Source organism: Gallinula chloropus (assembly GCF_964237585.1).
Source record: "Gallinula chloropus genome assembly, contig: HAP1_SCAFFOLD_221, whole genome shotgun sequence".
Classification (NCBI taxonomy): Eukaryota; Metazoa; Chordata; class Aves; order Gruiformes; family Rallidae; genus Gallinula; species Gallinula chloropus.
Genome location: NW_028168274.1, coordinates 67,955 through 88,454, shown reverse-complemented (window position 1 = coordinate 88,454; position 20,500 = coordinate 67,955). Strand labels below are relative to the sequence as shown.

At 45.7% G+C, this 20,500-nt stretch overlaps 1 protein-coding gene and 1 pseudogene across 2 annotated transcripts; one reads left to right on the top strand and one right to left on the bottom strand.

The window, feature by feature from the left end:
* Window positions 1-855: 855 nt before the first annotated feature.
* Window positions 856-11,920, bottom strand: LOC311204644 (ATPase family AAA domain-containing protein 2-like; the record flags this gene model as incomplete). Its single annotated transcript, XM_084281043.1, has 11 exons — window positions 856-906; window positions 2,213-2,341; window positions 2,814-2,985; window positions 4,782-4,812; window positions 7,639-7,953; window positions 8,386-8,476; window positions 8,955-9,114; window positions 9,456-9,544; window positions 9,814-9,988; window positions 11,438-11,553; window positions 11,792-11,920. 11 exons carry the CDS (start codon window positions 11,918-11,920, stop codon window positions 856-858), a joined length of 1,458 nt encoding a protein of 485 aa, XP_084137169.1.
* Window positions 11,921-18,299: 6,379 nt separating this feature from the next.
* Window positions 18,300-19,051, top strand: LOC311204646 (dnaJ homolog subfamily C member 9-like; annotated as a pseudogene). The gene has a single exon. The product of its transcript is annotated as a dnaJ homolog subfamily C member 9-like (transcript).
* Window positions 19,052-20,500: the final 1,449 nt, after the last annotated feature.

The window sequence follows — 20,500 nt, the reverse complement described above, 5'->3', positions numbered from 1 at the left end:
GGGTTTTGTATATAGGAAAGGTTCTGTTGACTATCAGAATTAGTAATCCTTTTTTTTTCATATTACAATGAGGTGTTTTTTGGTAAATGACACCACTTTAGATTTAAATGTACAAAATTATGAACCAGTTGGTGTGTAAAAGTAATGAAAGGGAGAGCAGAATGGCAAAGGGCTCCAGAGATGCTGTTACTTGACAACTGACAAATTATGTGGCAGTGAAGTACTTTAAAATGCTTTTAAATCCTGGGTTTCTGGACACTGGAGTTGGTGTAACTTTCATCCCCACCAGTCAATCCTGAGGCCCACATCCCCTAGTAGGACTTTGCTTAAGAGTGCCCTTCCTTTCCTAGCAGTAGGAATATATTTCCCAGTCAGTCTTTGATCTCTGTTCTGCATTGGTGCCTGCTGGGCTTGCAGTGAGGATCAGTCACTCTGCTGCCCAGCATGGCAGCCGTCCTGCTTGTCATAAACTGCAGTTGGGATTCTGGGAGGCAAATCTGTTCCTGGTTTCCCAGACTGGGACTTCAGACAGCGCTTGTGTGTTTTGGTAGGAGAGTGTTTCCTGTGATCAAAAGCCCAGTCTTTCCCCTTGATTTACTAAGTGATGTTCCTGGACTTTGAGGTTAATTTCCCTGTGAAAACCAGGAGTGTCTCAGTGCAGAAAGATCAGGCAAAGATTTAGGATGGGCCTTCTAGATAATGATGAAAATATCAAAAGCAGCTAAAGGACTTTGAGTGTTCCTAATCAATTTTACAATATATTTGTTTAATAGATGTGGAAGTAACATTTATTGAAGAATGCACAAAGAACAGTGTGCAGCCAGAAGAGAACATCGGAGTGGAAGAATGCTGAAGTCAGTCATGATGGAAGGCATGACTGAAGGCTTCAATTTCTTTCTTCATTTCCTAGGAAGAAGAAAAGACAAACCAGCAGTCAGCATGAACAAGAGCTTCAGGACCCTGCTTATTTATTCATCACAGGAATAAAGAATCTGTCCATACATGCAACTGTTAGCAATATTTAGCAAATACATGTGCTGCTGCCACCACCACCAGGTCTTTCTTTACTTCCACGGATGTTAAACACATGTATCTTTGGATCCTGTCAGCACAGACAAGAGAGACAGTGTGGATCTGTATCACGGGACCATGGCTCTGTATCAACAGTGGTTCCAACAGGTAGAAAGAGGAGACAGTTCCAGAAAAGCCCCAACTAAATGCTGGAAATGCTCCCTTCTGCACCCTGAATCATTACTTGTTAAAGACTTCTCTCTTCATACACAGAGTTTGCTCCTGACTGACTTGCAGCATCACTCTGAATAGGAGGCTTGGGGTTTTTTTGGTTAGAGCTAAAGTAGGAAACAAAGAAATCAAGTCTCTCTTAATTTAAGCATTACAAGTGAAGTCACAAAACCTCACAAGCCCGAGGCAACAGAAACACGTCCCTTCCCATGCTAAGCCACATCACTATGCTGGATGAGAGATGGGCCTGTTTGTCAGGAATGGCATCCCTGAATCCAAAGCATCCTCAGGGCTGCATAGGCAGAACAGAACGTCCGGTCTAACTCTTTGTCAGATGTGGAAGACAAGGGCCAAAGACCAGATCTTCCTCTTTTGCAAGGCAGGCTGAGAAGTAGAAGGAATTTGCTCTCTTCTCAGGCACAAGCAGCTCGAAGACAAATGGATTCAAGGATCTTGTATCTAAAGAGTCAATATCCAACCTATCTAAATGGACTCAAGGCTGGGAACGCCTGACTGGCACCATGGGTGCCTCTGGACGATTTCTGCTGAGTTCTGACAAGTCAGAAGTCCTCTCTTAGAGGAAGGGATCAGAGAATGTGACTATTAAACCGTCAGAGGCAGAAATCTCCCCCTGTGTCAAAATAAAGATGCTCAAGACAAAGGTTGTGGGGAAGGACTCCTGACAGACTGAGGTTAACTGCTTGGAGATGGCTGTGGGGGTGGACCCACTGTCTTCCAGTTCAAGCCGTTCCCTGCAGAAATTGCCAACGACTCTGCCAAGTACAACAAGGGGTTTGCAATACGGAGAAGTGGCCTCAGAGTGAAATGGAAAAGTCTTCTAACACAGGCAACTAAGCAGTGAAGAGTAACACCCTGCTAAGTGCCATGTCCAGAGCTCACACACACGCAGGCGGGACTCACGCTCGCTTAACAGTGATAGAAAGTGCTGTGAGACACAGGAAAGAATCACCTGCACTAGTTGGGTTCTGTCGTAATCTTCCCGATGCCGGTAAATGCACCGAGCAAGAACACCATAGAGTCTTTCCAAGTGAGAGACGGTGAAGTTCTTAGTTGCCACAGTGGCTAAAGTCAACAGTTGCTGAAGAGAAAATGGGAACAAGTTCAGAATAGCCCCAAATCCTCTGAACAGGCTCCTCATGCATATTTTCAGAAACTAACCAGTAACAACGCCAGTGACATCCTACATTTTCTACAGCAAAAGAAAACACGAGGGACCCTTCAGAGAACACATTAAATACCTCCCAAGGTTTAACTGGAGAAAAGGAGTTACTTTTTCATACTACAGAGGAAAGGCAGGCTAACATTTCAGGACAGATTTCGGTACTCATCTGGCTATCCCATCAAGAATCCCAATTGCAAATCAGCTGTTTCCAGAGCAGCACGGAATGCAGGTCAGGGAGCCAAGTTACATCGGCTGGCACCTACTTCTAGACTGGGTAAATGAGCAGAGTGACTCTGCCTGTAGCAAGTTGCCAAGCTTGCGCACAGTCCTGCCTGTTACCAAAGATGTGAATGTGATCATCTCTGGGAAAACAAAGTAGCAGCAGCACCTTCTTCCACTGCTGTGGCTGTTTAGCTTTGGTGTTGTGTGAGGCTGTGAAGATGGAGTTAAAAGAACAGCCATAGCACATGACAATATTCCTGCCTCGCAACTGCCCGTCATCAAACTCTGCCTCCTTCAGATCCACTAGCACCAAAGCCCTCAAGTTCATTTCACTCCACCTGGAGGTAAGACATATGTCCCACTTCCATATTAGCAACATTGAAATTCAACTTACTCTGAGCTCACTGCCATCCACAACCCCTGGCCCTCTGCGAACTCTCGCTGCGTTACCGTCACGGGAACAGCTCGCACCAGTCACAGGGTGTACCAAGGCACCTGGAACGGCACAAATAGCTGCAGTCGGGATTTCTGCTTCTCTGGGTGGGCTACAGGGTCAGTGAATTATCCTGGAATACAGTCTCTCTGCAGGGCCAGAGACAGAACTGTTGCCAGTTATTTCTTCACTGAGAAGCACTTGACTTTTACCTTCTCTCTGGCCAAAGTCACTGCTCCATCAACAGAAGGCACTCGGGCATACAAGAAAAGCACTAGAGAAAAAGGCAGGGTACAGCCGGGGGGAAATACACCAGCGTTGCCATGACAGTCTGGCAGGCTAACACTCACTCCCAAGTCATGTAGGTTAGGAAACACACCTTGCACTGCAAACAGGAGCATGTAAGCCTTCTGTTCAACAGGTGACTCTGGGGCCACACTGCTTGAAGTCCAGCTTTTTAACTCACACTGGTCATTACTGGGAAGATACTCGTACAATAAAAGGAAGTCAAAGGCTGTTTTCCCTTTAGGTACCATTTGAAAAACAACCTGCAGGAGCAGAACACCAGCATCTGCAGAAAGACACGACTTGGGCTTTCAGTAACTACAGGGGCAGCATCCTTACGCAAGAAACACACTGTGCTGACTGCAGAGAGGTGTTACAGGAAGAATGGAACCAAAGATGGCTCATCAATAGTGTAATCCAAAAGCAGCTTAAATGAGCTGCTTGACCTTAGCTTTTGAATCTCTGTCTTCAGAACCTTGTGCTCGTTGGCACCCCAGCATTTCACTCCTTCTCAAGCCTGAATGTTCAGGAAGCACCACACTCTCCTTCTCAGAAGCAGATGTTGCCCACCAGAACTTTCTCGCTTTTATTTTAAGTCCCAGATTTAGTTTCATGACCATTTTCATGTTGTTCCACCACATCAGAAACTCTCATTCAATCCATGCTACCCCAAGACAAACCTGTGAAAAGTTACTGAGAGAAAAACACCACAAAGCAAAAACTCTACAGCTACTGACTTACAGGTACCCACGTTTTGTATGTAGAATATCCTCACCTGCATTGCTTATGGACTCAGAACATGTAGGAGCTTGATTTAGAAGTAGGTCTTCAAAAAACCTTCTTCTTTCTCCCTCATCAGGACACTGGACATTGAAAACTTCATTTTGACCAATAAACAGCTCTCGTATCTATAGTCCAAAGAGGAAAGTTATTTCAGATACACGGCGACACACGCTCAGACTCTATTCCCAGAAGATGAGTACCTGTCTAAATTCTAACTTGTCACCTGAGTAAGACAGACTGTGAGGAGTTGTCTTCCTGCCCTTTCCAAGCATCTGATGACAACCACCTCTAGGTAAGCTGACCCCACATTTGAGACAAAATAGGTCTAGGATGCTCAGCATGGACTCTTGCTGAATTTTGTGAAGGAATACGCCTACAGATCGATTTACAAGTGACTAAACAGGAGTTGGAATTCAGCTATCGACTCTGTAAAGCTTTCACTTCTATGAAAAATGCTTATTCAAGAATTGAAATACAAAGTTACAGTCCATTGTTACAGTGTGACCACTGTACTTTCTCAGTAAAAATATCCCTTTTCAGTAAAAATGTTTTCAGTTTAAATAGGTTTCCCAGCGCCATTGCCAGCACTGCATATTCTTGACTAATGTTCAGACCCAACCATCTTGAACTCACATGAGTTCTTGTCTGAAGAAAACGGACACATCTGTCGAATAGGCAGGAGTGTGTGAGAAGGGGGGAAAAGTTGGGTCAAAGTCAATCCCTTTACTCAGAAAACACTGGAGACAAATGCTTTTGGCATTGCTTTGTCTAAGCAGATTTCAGGAGACCTGGCTAGGGTGCCCAAGTAATAACAGGATGCATTTGTTTAAGTACCCCAATGCTTCAAGGAGCTCTAGATGAACAGGAAATTGAATAAAAAGAGAAGGAAAAGTATTGATGTCAATACCTCTCTTGGGAGATCTGTGTAACTCACATCCAATGTTGCAAGCAGCAGAACTGGGGCAAATGATGGGATGTTCTGCAGTAGTCTTGTAAAGGTTGTTTTCAGTGGATCTCCAACAGCTTTCCACCACAAGTCAATAAGTGGAATATAAATGATACTTGGTGCCTTTCTTTGAGCTTCTTGCATCACCTGGTAAAATGAAAGCCTGGATAAGAAGACTGAGCCATTTGGAACAGGCTCGTAAGTAACCAGGGATCAGTCAAACGCTCTTACCAAATAGGAGTACACGAAAGCCAAAACACAAAACCAAACCACCCCCAGAACAACTCTCCAACCCAAAGGTAGAATTTTCACTTTGACTCAAAGATAGAATTTGTTACACAGACAGGAACAGAGCTGGTGTAAGGAACCTCACAATGTACATGATGTATGTGGTGGTGTGCCTGAAAAGACAAGACTAACCCTGTCTTCTTCAAGACAGCTTAGTTTGGGTAAATGGTTACATGATGGAGACCAGACCATTTTCAGTTCGGAGCAGGAACACATCTGAGTCAGTCGAGTCTGGAGCAGTCTGAACAGGCAGAGACCAACGTGAAAAGATGAGGGCTGATGCTGATGAAGTGGATTTCCAGGCAGAAGTAAACCAAACAGCACGTCCAAACCAGGCCACCTCCATTAACAATGAATGTCACTTCCTTTACTAGTTTAGAGACAGTTTGTGAATCCCATGAGCATAAAAAGAGGAGATACCTGTGCACACGTTTTTTCCCATGATGTGTTGCCAGCAAACAAAACAGGCATGTCCAGCGTATAAACAGGAAACTTTTCCAGGGCATGTATTACTGCAGGTGCCAAATGAGAAGTTTGCCCACACCCTGGCTCTCCAACTAGTAAGCACCGTGGCCTCACACAGGTTGGCTGGTAAGGAGCAGTTCTAGAACAAGGAGGAGGAAAGAACTTTCAGAGTGAAGTGATGAATAGACACACAGCTGTCAAAGGCTTTTCCCTAACCTCCTTTGTTTGTAAAGACTCTCTCTGTTCCAGCAAGTAAGAAGCTGGTCTGTGATCAGAAAGACTTTCAAAACCCATTTTCTTACCAACTCATCCCATAGCTCCCCTACGAAATCCCACCAATCCTGCTATTTGCTTGGCTGGGTGAAGCAACAGCTCTTGAATCACACAGGGGGACTGTCCAGCTCAAATACACACACACCAGCTGGTCAGTAACCTGATATTGGGCAGAACAACCCTCACTCAGGACACACCTCTCTGGATCTCTTCACCACCCGTCCACCCCAATTTTCAGCTGCAATTTGCCTATTGTTACTGGAGACGGAAGGAAGGGAGGGAGGGAGGGAGGGAGGGAGGGAGGGAGGGAGGGAGGGAGGGAGGGAGGGAGGGAGGGAGAAGAGAATTAGGAAAAAAAAATTGAGGTGGGCACTGAAACACGTTCCCCGTATCTGAAGTGCACAACTGATTGGTTAAATTACAGCTGTACCCGAAGTATGTGTAAGATTTACTCAGTCCTTCTCATTGTTTGAATTGTTTGGATTTTCTAGTCATCATTCTGCACTAGCCCGAAATACATTTGTCAAAAGCCCTTGTTGTGTGCTACACTGTTGTGCCTTTGCTGGCTGAAGTCCAAGATCCCAGAGACATAACCAAGCTCAGCAGGTCCGGTTTCTCTGGACAGCACAGCAACAGAGATTGAGAAAAAGAACTGACCCAACAGTAGTGGCAACAGGAAAACTTTTCAGCTGTTAGCTTATACAAGCTGCACATTAAAATGTCTGAAGATCAGCATAAACAGTTACCCTCTAGGATGGAGGAACTGCCTCTCTTCTCTTCTGGGCTTTTTATGCGGTGGCATTTCTTCAAAGGTTGATGGTGATCCTGGTAGGATATTTTCCAGAGATTAGCATAATAGCAGTTAACAAACCTCCATTTGTCTGGGGTGGAGCAAGTTTATCACTTTACAGACTCTCACCAACGGACAGACTAAACCGGCTCAGGCCTGAGGCTGTCATAGGCAGGACCTCACATCTGCTGGGCAAGCCGAGCCCCAGCGTATATAGTGCTAAACCACTCTGATCTCATGTACAAGTGTGCACTGCAATCCACAGGCAGTCAGGTTAAAACCCTAGGGTTAGAAATCATGGTAGCTAAAGCAGTATTTAGCTTAAACCACTTATACGTGTCTTGTGGGCCTGACATTCCTCAGACAGGCATTAGAAGCCTTCCCTTCTGCCCCTAGTTAAATGTTTTGAAAGAGCTACCTTGTACATTCAATCTTAGATCCATATTTACAACTGAGAAATAGGATGTTAGCTACTGTCACAAACAGGATGCTGAAGTAGAGAAGGCTGTTGTCGACTGCATATAGCGAGTCATTCACAGCTCCCATCCCACACTTCACTTTAGAATCCGGAACACAAACTGTGCGTGGTATTCCTGCAATGAAGGTGTGCCCCTGCCTGTTACACAGTGCTGCTGCCATTTCGCTGGAGAGGCTGGTGGATGGTGATGGCACAAATGAGCAGCTTTTGCTTTGGCAGAATGTTAAAGAAGTGAATGCTACTGTTGTACCTTGTTGGTGGTCCTTCTGTAGCGCAGACTCTGTGTGGGGAAACACTCTCTGCAAGGCCTGTAAAATCCTTGCGAGGGAGTTTTCAAGCAGCGGTTTGGCAATAGGGCATAGCGCTCGCCCAGGGGAAGCCAAAGCCCTCTGTGAAGCTGGAGTAATCTTCTGCATAGCCACAAAAAAATCCTCTGCTGTTATTTCAAGAGAAGCAACATCGATTGGCAGCTTCTCGTTACTTTCATAGATCTGAGGATAGTGGCGGCGCAAAGCACAGAGAGCAGCTTCAGCACATAAGGCTCGAATGTCAGCACCGCAATACCCTAAGAAACAAGACAAAAGCCAAATGGGACATCAGTCTCAGGCAGCACACCAGTCAAAGCCCAGGTTTCTGAAGTGCAATACTGAGAGACTTTGCCCGCAGCCAACAATTCACAGGTTAACAGAGCACTTCAAGAGGCACCGCGCTGCAGACAAGTTTTGTTATGTCACTCGCAGCCTGGTCTCCCACACTTAGGAAGCAGTCTCCTCATCAGAACTTTGCTCCTGAGGAAGATGCCCCAAACCCATTCAACGTTCTCAGAGACACAAAAAGAACATTCACGAAAAGAATCTCTTCCCTTCTCCCACGCCGTGCCAGGTGCCTCACTGCCACGCTGTGCAGCAGGGTGCAAGAGCCTGGGTACTGCCTGGTAGAAGCTCAGATTCCTTCGGACTCAGCCACATGCAGAAGCTCACTTTGTTTTCAAACTTACCAACACATCTGTCAGCGAGCTCTTGCAGGAACGTGCCTGGTGGCTGAGGCCTCCAATGTTGTGTGTGAATCTCAAAAATCTCCTTTCTAGCCTGGAAAGAAAATGGTTGTGGTTTGTCCTACGTTTTCTCTTAAAAAAAGCCAACCAAACCAACCAACACAAAAAGCCCCAGATCCTCACATGAATACAAATAGAGAGCAGTGTCTAGGTGGATACAGTACATAAACAAACAGGAACGTCTTTGGGAATGAAAACAAGTTCATTCACTCTGGCACCAGCCTTGGTAAAAGTTTTTCCTAGCAAAAAAGGAATGCTTGTGTGCACAACATTTCTTTCCTTTTCAAGATGTGAAAGCAGTAATTTATAGTTAATTGAGACATTTACTGCCAGAGTCACATACAATCACAGAGACCCAGTACCCGACCTTACTGCCAATGCAGCGTGGCTTTGTCCAAGTTGTCAACACTGATTTTCACCTGAACTGCTCTGCAATACCGCACTGTGACCCTGGTTCTGTTCTCAAGAAGGACTTTGTCACACCAACATGAAGGCTGAATTTCAATTCTGACCTTTGTATCTGGCAATCTGAAGAAGAACTCGCGGTCAAAGCGTCCAGGTCTTCGTAAAGCAGGATCTACAGAATCCAGCCTGTTGGTGGCTCCGATTACCACCACCTCTCCTCTGCTGTCAAAGCCATCCATAAGGGCCAGAAGAGTTGTTACGATAGAGCTAAGGGAAAAAACAGAATTTCCAGTCACTGGTTTACAACATTTTCTGATATTCTACACAGTCTTCTCCAATGATGACTCAAAAAGAACAAGCTTTTATCAGTGAGACACTGGTTAGCTAAAGACCCATTGGAAGACATAAAGAAACCAATAAGCTAACACAGGCCGTGTGCTCCTATCAAGCTTAGTGAATTGATTTCAATTCTTGTTGAAAAATACTCTGTAATTTAGCAGCAATTACTGGTTTGCAGGATCAATTCCCGTGACACAGCGTTAAACAGGTTCTGGTCTTCTTTTCACAGAGGTCGAGCAGCTTCTATGTAGATGCAAAAAAGGCACTACCTATGAATCTGGTCTTGTTTGTCGGACCGCACAGGAGCAAGGCCGTCTATCTCATCAAAGAAAATGATTGAAGGTCGCATCTGGTAGGCCTAGAATGGAAACACAGGATCCTGACATCATAATGCAAGCACTATTTTAAGGAGAAAAAATCCTTAAACAGGGTTTTTTTTCGCAGGGTTTTCCCATTTGCTCTATTTCTCTTTCCCAATACAGGTCAAGACCTCATGCCCCTAAATAACCCAGTGCAAAAGGAAACACTGACAAAACACGAAAGAGCAGGGAGTTCTTCCTAAAAATACTGACCACAGAAGTTTACAGTTACCACTCGGACAGAACACAGGGCACATTTCAGCCTTACCTGATCAAACAATTCACGGAGCTGTCGTTCAGTTTCCCCTGCCCATTTACTCAGGCAGTCGGCACCTTTTCTCATAAAAAAGGCTATTCTCCTGCCACCTCGGCTATATTCGTTAGCCAGCGCACGAGCAACCAGTGTCTTCCCAGTTCCTGGTGGACCGTAGAACAGACAGCCTCTGCAATGAAAACAAAACAAAACCCCACAAAACCCCCATTAAATTCACATATGATAACCCCCCTAATGGAAAAATACCTATTACAACCCCCATCCCTAAACTACACGCCTCTTCTCTCCTAACCAGAACTAGCGGCAACAGCTGAAGAGGGAGAAGGCAAAAAGAGATGGAAGTTCCGGGTTCCAACGCAATTTAACAAGGCAGGAAGTGCAATTGATAGAGAGAACGGAGATGTACAAACCCTGAGAGCACATCATAGCATCCCAGAAGGACACTTCCAAAACTGCCGACAAGCTAGCAGGGCAGGTTACAGCACAGCACAGCCAAGCAAGAATAAACCTTAGCACAAAATCCAAGACTGGCATAACTTGGAAATCACCAGTTCATTCTTCAGTGATATGCTAGAGAGACTGGCATAACTTGGGAATCACCAGTTCATTCTTCAGTGATACGATAGAGAGACCAGCATAACTTGGGAATCACCAGTTCATTCTTCAGTGATATGCTAGAGAGACCAGCATAACTTGGGAATCACCAGTTCATTCTTCAGTGATATGCTAGAGAGACTGGCATAACTTGGGAATTACCAGTTCATTCTTCAGTGATACGCTGCATTGAAATGCTTGTCTTTGCAGAAGGCAAGATTTGACAGTGAAGCATTGCACTGTCCCCTCAAAAGCTCTAAGTTACTGGATTTGCTCTCCCAGACCATGCATTGCTGATGCTAAAAAAGGTGCAGGTCTAAGGCTGGGAGAGAAAACTGCATTTCCAGATAAATACAGTCATCAGTGAGAACAGCTGAAACGTTGCTGTTTCAAAAAGAATTTCAGTGCATAAAGAAGCCAAACCCTGGAAGACTTTCCTTCCGTTATTTGTAATACTTTCAAAGTGACTGAAAGCAAAGAATTTGAAGTCCTATTTCACTGTAGCACAACTGAACTTTGCTGACCAAACACATACAAAGCTAACAATTACATCTCTACTTATTTCCTGACACAGAACTAATTTAGCAGCATAATAAGTGGACAGACTCTTATTTTACCCCAACCACAACCGCCACTGCAACGCTGTGGCTGCAATTCTCAAAGTCATGCTTGATCACTTGCAACAAAAGACTCTTGAGAGAGAACACTGGACTTGCAAGCAATGAATTACAGTTGACTACTGGTATAGTATTCCTTCCTGCTTGTAAACTAATCAAGTTGGCTTGTACCTCAAACTCAAAACAAGAACACCCCAAGCCCGCCTTTTAAAGGCAAGGCAGTGACAAAAGATGCCCTTGCTGCACCTGGATTCTAGATTCTACCCATTTTAAATAAATTCTTTTTTACTACTGCTAAGAAAACCCACCAACAAGGCTGAAGAGTTTGAAGCATGGAAACATATTGATAGCTCAGTTGAATACTCTCAGGAAAATGGGTTAATTAGAATGTACACAGTATGTGTTACCTTGGAGGCTGAATTTGGAATCTCTCAAAGACTTCTGGGTAAAGCAGCGGTAAAATGACCATCTCTTTCAAAGCTGAAATGTGGTCAGAAAGACCACCCACACCATCAAATCGTACCTAAAGAGAAAGTCAACAGAGCACATCTCATACATCACAGAAAGCTACCACCTTGACAAGGTTCCATCAGAAAGTCTGTGTCAGCACAAAGAAGAGCTCTGGGCAGTTTTCAAATTGCTTGAGAGCAGAACTGTAAACCCCCTTTCCATTAGGGGGGTTACCCATAGGCAGCACGTGACTGGAAGCTTTCAGAAACACTGCAAACACCTCTCTGGCACGCTGATCTAGCATTACTTACTGAATGGCCTGTTTGCATTGGATCAACATCAGCCTGACTTGCTCCCCTTTTCCTTCGATCTTTCTTGAGGTTTAGTGGAAGACACCTGATTTGAACGAAGGAGAGGAAGAGGAAAGCATTTGTTAGCATGCAGCTAGAAGATTTTTACATTTATAATGACAGCAGGTGAACCCAGAAGACCACCTAAGTGAGATGAACCTCAAAAAGAGGTAAATATTTGTTCAAATGGTTTACATTTAATGTCCAAGAGTAAGCAAAGGAAAATGGTCACTCCAGACATGAAGCCAGGCTAACTGACAACTCTCAGCACTTACGAATATCCATGGCAGACCACACAACACACAGATGAATGCAAGCTGTGAACAAGGAGTTCCACAGATGCAGACTGTGAACTGACCATGACTTGGGTGATAGAAGAACCCCCCAAAGCACACTTCCAAGTACACACTAAGTAATATCAACATTTAAATGAATTCCATCTCAGAATTTCCTTTGAGATCTATTAGTTTCAGACAATTGTTCTCCTGATGAATCTCACTTCAAAGCCCTTACACGATTTCCCTTGTGACAGGGAAATTTCATGTTTCTTAGGAAGGTAAAATGTTTAACTGTTTTGCAAAGAAATGGCATAAACAAATGATTCATGGTGTCCTCTCTCTCACACACACACATAGAAATGGAGTTTCACCTCATGTCATATATCCACTCTGTGGAAAGTCAAACCTTCTAAACCGGTTTAAAAAGACAGTTTCATGAACCCCTCCTTCTCTGTCTGCTCTTGAGGATGCTGAGCAAAGTGCTCCTCATATCTAGCAAGAGACAGCGTGCTCCATGCTCTCGCTGCTTACAGGATCCAAACCCCCTCTGTCATGACTGTGGTCATTTAGAATTTCTAATTTTATTTTGCCTTTTTCTTGGTGAAGGACAGTTTCCTACTCAAACATGAACTGATTCCAAAGAGAAGCCAAAATCAGTACTTGAGTGATTAAGTAAATCCACACAGGGTCTCCCTCTACCTAAATTAGTTTTAAGAAAGTAACTGGTATCCTCCAAGCTTAAAAAGTCTGAGAGCAAAATGTTTTTTCAGAGGGACATTCTGGCTTCAAGTCAAGAAGGAGAGAATTTCAGTTACATCATCTCAGCCCCACCCTCCATAATCACCTCATCGAGGACAACAAATGCTGCATTTCAAATAATTAATGGCTAATAAAAAGTATGGCCTCCCCCCTCAATACTTGCTTTCCTTCTACCCTTGGACTACCACAGCAGTAATCCTAACGTTCATCTGTAATTCCCACCAATCCAAAACCTCTGGAAGCATTAGTCAGCAGTGTCACTGACAGCACTACTGAGAAATAAGGACCATCACCAAACATTCATGAACCTGTCAGTTCTTTGGCTGCAGGAGTCTTCTAGTCTTTGAGGACTTCCAAATGGGGACCTCTGTCTGGCATCTGAAGAGCAGTCTGAAACTTTGCTCTTACTTTGCCTTGGTTCTGTTGAAAGCAAAGAGAAGTTGAGTGCCTGTATGCATTTTCATTCCAAAACCATCTCACTGAAAGAAATCAGCTCTGAAGGGAAACCCTGCAGAGAGACTACTTTTCAGTGGTGGTTGATAGTCCTCAACAGGTTTCCTCCTCTCTCGAAGGTGATAACTCTTCTGAGTATCTTCTTCATCCTTCTCAACACTTTCTTCTGGCAGAACAACTGTACATTGAGATAAGACTGAACTTCTTCAGTACTCTTGTAAATTAAATTCAAAATGCACTACACAGAGGTTCTGTCCTTGCTGAGATGACTGGGTGGCTTCTCATCGGTCTTAGTAACAACAGTTCTGTCATCTTCTTTAGCTGAGGCTTGAGGCACAAAGGCTTCAGTTTCTCTGCTGTTCTGCTCCCCGTGTCCTTCCCCTTGCTCTGCTGGGAGAGCCCTGGGAGGGGCCCAGGTGGCTGTTCCTCCTCCATTTGATTTGGGTGCCTGCCATTGCGTACCCATGCGCTCGTCTGGGCCTGTGCAGGTAGGGCTTGGATGGGCTGACGGCCCTGGGAGCAGCCCACTGGGGTCTTCTTTGGGCTCCCCCTCCTGCCACTGTGTCTCTGAGCTCCGCTGTGGGGGTGCAGGGTTGGTCCATCACAAAACCTAACACTGGTTGGCTCAACTACCACCACATCCTTTCCTGTCCTTAAGCACCCTCTTGCCTCGTTCTGTCCCATCCAGAAATCTCCTACAAGGATCGCTGGGCCGACTGCCCTCATCACAACCATCATTCCCACTAAACCTTCACATTTCCCCCCTCGCTCCAAGTATAAAGTCAATATGGCCTTTTACATTTTTACCAAATAAACTCACTGCTCATTTAATTGCCCACTGAGCTCTGGGGTGACAGCTCCTAATTACAGGCCTGGGCAGCAGCTGCCTCCAATCACCAGCTAAACACAGAAAGGAACACCACTCTCTTCTCCCCTGCCGATCTTCACACTCTGCAGGAGCTTTCCATACACATCTGGCAACCTGCCTTACTTCCTGAGAAGTCTCTCCCTTCTGCTCACAAGCAGGAAAACTGGCACGCTCCTGTTGTAGTGAGATTGCTCTTCCTCATTCTGAGGAATAACCTCTCTTTGTACTCCCACCTGTGCACAGCCATCTGCTGCCTTTTATCTTGGAAGCATTTTGGAGAAGCCTGATGATTATTTTCCTCTCTGAATACCTGTTCTGAGCTCACTGCAGTACAGCCCTGAAGTACAGCCCTGACTATAGCTTGTAATGCCAATAGCAAGACGGATCATTGTTTTAAAGAGATTAAAAATACCCCACAGTTCAGCTTGTGTCAAGTGATTAGGACAAGGCTTTTGGCTCGAGCATAGGAAAGAAAACTTAAACCAGAACTAAGCCACAATCCCACCTTGCTCATCAGTTATTTCTTTGCCAGCTCTTGGCACTTCTTTCTTTCCCTTGGAGGTCCCATTGAGGTTCTCCTAAATAAGAAAAAAACCAACCCCCAAACCAGAAAGATCAGTCACAGGCATGCAGAAAACCTGACGTGTGTATTTTATCGGGTGCCCCTGTAGTAACATCATCACCGTGCTCCTTATAGACAAGCGACTGAAGTAAGGTACAGGAGGAGAGAACAGGTACATCACTGGCACCCAGGAGCAGTGACAAGAATTCCTCCTCTAAAATGGGACTTTGTACATGTGACACTTAAATACAAAGCCCAGTCTATCAATTAATCACAGATCAATAATCCAAGAACCCAGGCAAAACCTAGGAAAAACAATGTCTAGCAGATAAAACATGCATCTGGGCACTTGAGGGACGATGTACTCGCTGATCCTTAGGGGTCTCTCCCACCTCAGGATCTTGTATCATTCTATGAAACTACCTGCAATTCTGCTTTGATTAAAAACAAACAGGTAACTCAGATCTAAACTAAAACCTGTGAAAGCAGCCTATGAGGATGTTTCAAAAACAAAGTGCCCCTCATTCAAAAGGACAGCAGAACCTAAATTCATAGAGCAAAACTAAGATGTGAAGTGAAAACCCAAGCCCTGAAACAGCTGTATGCAAAGAGCATGCATTCAAACTCACAAGGCAGTTCAGAAAGCGTAGTAGAAGACATGGATTTCAGCATAACACTGCTGAAGAAGAGTCTTCCACCACCCACCCTTACGACTCTCTCTGTAGCCCAGCCGTAAGAGGAAGATGTTACATTCCAATTAGGGAGCAAAACCTCATGTTCTTTTAGAGTAGAACGGGTTTTGGAACCGCTAAATTAAAATCACAACTAATTCATTTCCCTATCTGGACTACACCAGTTATACAAAAAGAACAGAACACATTAGCAGCGCCCACGCTGTGGAATACCCCAGGGTCTTCTCCCATTTGTCCTCTGCGCCTCTTCCCCATGTCGTCCACTTTCTGCTGAACTGCTTCTGCAGTACTAAGACAAAAAGTTGATGTAAGAGCAAGGACAGGAAAATACAAACCAAAACACTGAAAACAGTACACAAAATCAACATCTGAACATAGCATGCACAAGCCAAGAGTCACTGGCAGAATGAAAGACAGGCAGAAACACTAAGACCACTCTGGCTGCATCCAACTTTCCTCAGTATCTCAACTCAACTGAGCATTATAAAAATACTCTTAAGTATGGAAGAAAAGTTGAAATGAAGGCACTTCCAATGCTAAGAACACTGATTTGGAGGGCAACTTAAATCTACCAAAAGTCACAAGGTGAAGTGGTCCTTTTGATTCACAAGGCAACACAGAAACCCACCCAGCACATACACAGAAGACCCTCTCAGATGAGGATCTTTCCACAACTGGCAATCCAAAAGGAAGATGCCAGGGGCCAGTGTGAACACTGTCTGTACCCAAATTCTCTACACATGAAGCATCTTTCCAAATACGTCCTCCTTAAACAGCCACCAGAACCTATTCCCAAAAAACTCCTTTTAAACACAGAATCATAGAATTGTAGGGGGTTGGAAGGGACCTCCAGAGATCATCGTGTCCAACCCCCCCTGCTAAGCAGCCTACCTAGGACAGGTCGCACAGGTCGGTGTCCGGACAGGTCTGGAGTATCTCCAGAGAAGGAGAGATCCCCCTCACAGGGGATATGCTCCAGGCCCTTAGTCGGTGTAGCTGTGAAGAATAAAAGGCCAGCCCTCAACCAACTCAGGGTATTAAGACTGAGCGATTACAGGACCTACTGGAGGACACCCTACCTGCTCAGCAGTTACAGAATGCTAATGAGCACCTCCAGGTCCAATCCCAGTCAGGCTCTATTATGACATGTACCTGCATGTCACGCTGACCATTGTGACTTACCACAGAAGAAGAGAATGATGGGAGTTGGAAGGGCCCTCTTCACAGCATCTAGTCCAACCCTCCTGCCAGAGCCGCATCTCCTACAGCAGGCTGCCCAGGACAGCATCCAGGTGGGCTTTGAGTAGCGCCAGAGATGGAGACTCCGCAACTTCTGGGCAGCCTGTCCCAGTGCTCTACCACCCTCACAGGAAAGATGTTCCTCCTGATGTTTAGGTGGAACTTCCTATATATAAGTTTATGCCAATTGGCAAGGTTATTCCAGCCCCTTCTGCTCCAGCTAAACTCCCAAATGCCAAAAAGCTCCATCGCTTGCTGCTTCAACAAAAGATCAGCCCAGTATTTACCACACAGCATCCTCTCTCACTGCTTCCCTCCTTGAACTGTGTATGGGATTTGCACGGCAAAGTTTTGGTAGGGGGGCAGGGGGGAGCTACACGGGAACTCACTCTTGAGCAGCCTGCTCCTCAAGGTCTGCACCCTTCAGAGGCACATTACAGGATTTCCTTCAGGGGACAGCATTTCTCTACAAAACCAAAGGGAATTCCAGCTAAACTTTTTTATGACTGTTGAACTTTTGGCATTTCTGCAAGGAGGACCTATCACCCTGACTACACGAGGAAAGCTGTGATGACAACGAGGGGGCTCTTGTTCAGTTCACAAGCTAAAGTTTCTTTGGGAGTGCACCAAGCTAAGCTGCGTTCTGAAAAGGGCAGAAAACTTGGTAACATATCTTCATGAGACAGGCCTTTTGACGAGGATGACTTCAACCACCTGTCTCTTTACTGGGACACCCCAGGAGCGCAGTGCCAGGGGAGCAGCCCGGCCCTGCTCCAAGCGAGCCCATTGCTCAGCCCAAGGCCTGGCTCCAGGGTGAGGGACCCCACAGGGCCACAAGTATCACCTAACAGTCCAAGCAAGTGCCTCTGCCTGGAATAGGACTCACTGGGGGAGGCTGATCACTAGTCTGTCCTGGCTTATTTATGTAATGGTGGTTCTGAGTCCTGGTCCAAGTGGCAGCAACAGGAGAAGGGGCTGCAGTTCCTCGCAGCCAGCGCCATCGCTAAGACACCAGGCCAGTACAGATGACAAGTAACTTCACTTGAGGGAACCAGGAAAGGCCACGAGTCTGGGCCACATACAGGAGAGTCTGGGGAGGTCTGAGCCAAGGGCTGGGCTGGTGGGCAGAAGGCACAGCTACTGGAGAGGCCATAGGCCTGGGGCCCATCTGTGTCTGCACATGATGTAACTGAGAGGACAGGTCATTCAGGGCCAGTTAGTGGCTTGACTGAGCATCTAAGGAGAGGGAGAGGGCTATACAGAACACACGCACGCACACGTGCACACACATGGGATCAAAATGCCAACAACCAGAGCAGGGCTGTTGTGTACCTCTGGGGAAAGCAGGGTCACTACAGGCAAACCGGTGCCCATAAACAAAAAATACAGACATGCATGTTGCACATACACACCTCTGTGTGCATTTTCCCTCTAATGGTTTTTCACCCCCCTAGCCAGAGAGGCAACAAACATCAGGCCCTTTGTACTGTCCACAAGGTTCAGCCAGACCGAACATGCAGCACTCTGAAATGAGGACATTTTAACTAAGAGACTTTCTAACAGCAGCGGCTGTTGGTGCGCTCTTAGCGGGTGGGGGCAGTGCCGGCGCCGCAGCGGGATGGGGCTGCTGGAGCAGAGCGAGGCCGCCTTCGGCTCCTCGGACCTTTACCGCATCCTCGGCGTCCGCCGGGAGGCCTCAGCCCAGGAGATCCACCGTGGTTCCCACCACGCCTCGCTCCGTGTCCACCCTGATCGCGCTGAGCCCGATGCGAAGGAGGAGGTGACGCGGCGGTTCCAGATCCTGGGTGAGGCGGACGCCGTCCTGAGCGACGCGGAGCAGCGTGCGGTGTACCATGAGCAGGGCACGGGGGATGAGGAGGGCGAGGCCCTTCGCGGCGAGCGGGACTGGCAGGAGGACTGGCGGCTGCTCTTCAAGAAGGTCTCTCTGAAAGACACTGAAGACTTTGAAAAGAGCTATAAAAATTCTCAAGAAGAGCTGAAGCAGCGTACGTGGATTTTGAGGGGGACATGGACAGGGTAATGGAGTCTGGGCTGTGCCTGGACTATACAGACGAACCCAGAATACGGAAAATCATAGAAAAGGCCAGCGATTCCGGAGAAGTCCCATCCCACCGAGGCTTTGTAGAAGAGTCGAAGCAGAAAAGGGTCTCAAGAAAACGCTGGGCAGAAAAAGAAGCGAGAGAGGCAGAAAAGATGAGGAACGAAGCGGGCCTCAGTGGAGAAGATGATGTGAAAGCGCTGATTCAAAGCAGAAATCAACATTGAAAAATGGAAACGGAGGGCTTGTTGGCACAACTGGAAGCAAAATACAGCAACAATGCTAAAAAAGGAGGAAAGAAGAAAAAATAATTAAATTTTTGTGGAGCTGGCTGTGTTGTGTGCTGTCTCCTCCACTTGTCAGTAAGAGAGTTCCCTGAAGTGTCTCCTTCCCTTGTTATTCCTCAAATTCTTCCCTGAAATTCTGTTTTCACTGCCATGCCTGGGAAGCCAGTGCTTATCCTGATTTCCTTAGACAACTAATGCCTTGTGCTCTCTATCCGCAGTACCTCATGTGATCCCATGGTGCAAAAAGCCCCGTGACATCTGCAGTGCTTCCTGATGTTCATTATCAGTTATTTAACATTATTTGAATTGCTTGTTGTATGCTATATAACAAAATATTGTCGATTCCCCATTGTTTTTCAGTCTTTATCTATTCTTGCTTGTAATGTTTTGGTTGGTTGCTGATGTTCTCTTTTTGTATTTATGTTGGGGAAAAAAAATGTCTCTTGAGAAATGGGATGTTTATGCTGTGACCTTCTGTCTCTGGAATTTGGAATGGCATTAAAAGGATGCTGTTAATACAGCAAATGTTTCATTGCCACCTCTGTTACATTCATTCAGATGCAGCTTGTCCGGTGTGAAAATCAGAGTTTCATTGAATTGTGGATTTGACCTTTGGAGTTGCAGCAGGTACTTTGCATCTGCTAACTAACAGTCCTTTTGTTTTGATGCAATGTTGCTTTATCCACTGTTGCCTGTTTTTTCACTCTTACTCCAAAGGATACAGTTTTAGTAGATAAATGCTAAATTCAGGAATGGGTTATCATTTAAGCCCACTCCCACATTTTGAGGATTTGAACATACTATTGCTGTTAAACATGGTGGGGGGGAAGTGTTGCAGCAAGGAGGGATGCAAGCGAGCTGGGGTTTTGCTGTGATCTTATTTGAGATCTGCAGGCACTCTTTGTTTCCAATGAAACGTGCTTCCACTTCCATGTCCCTCCTCCTCTTTGCAAAAATAAGGTGTTACATTCTTCTGCTAAAAGCATGAAGAAGACTTCCATCTTCTTTCTTTTCAGCCCTTCAAGTACCTGAGAGGAACATACAAACAGAAGGGGAATCAATTTTTTAAAAGGGTAGACAATGGCAAGACAAGGGAGAATAGATTAAAACTAAAGGAAGGAAGGTTTAGATTAGATATTAGAGGGAAGTTTTTTTACAGAGAGAGTAGTGAGGTGCTGGAACAGGCTGACGAGAGGTGGTGGACTGATCAGCTCCCGTGGCAGTAAGGACAGCTACGGCTGACCATGGCCACACACTACACCAACGCACTGCTCTATCCCTACTATGTTCAGTTCTGACTTGCAGCTGCCACTGCTCAGCCAAACCCACCCCCTTTCAGACCTGCCAAGTGCTTTGATGTCAGACAGCATATCCTTGGGAACCAAATCCTTCAGCCCTTCTGCAGAGAGGAGGATATTTGCATCATTCACCGCCACACCAACCACCTGGTCTGGTTTCACAGTCCCCAGCTTA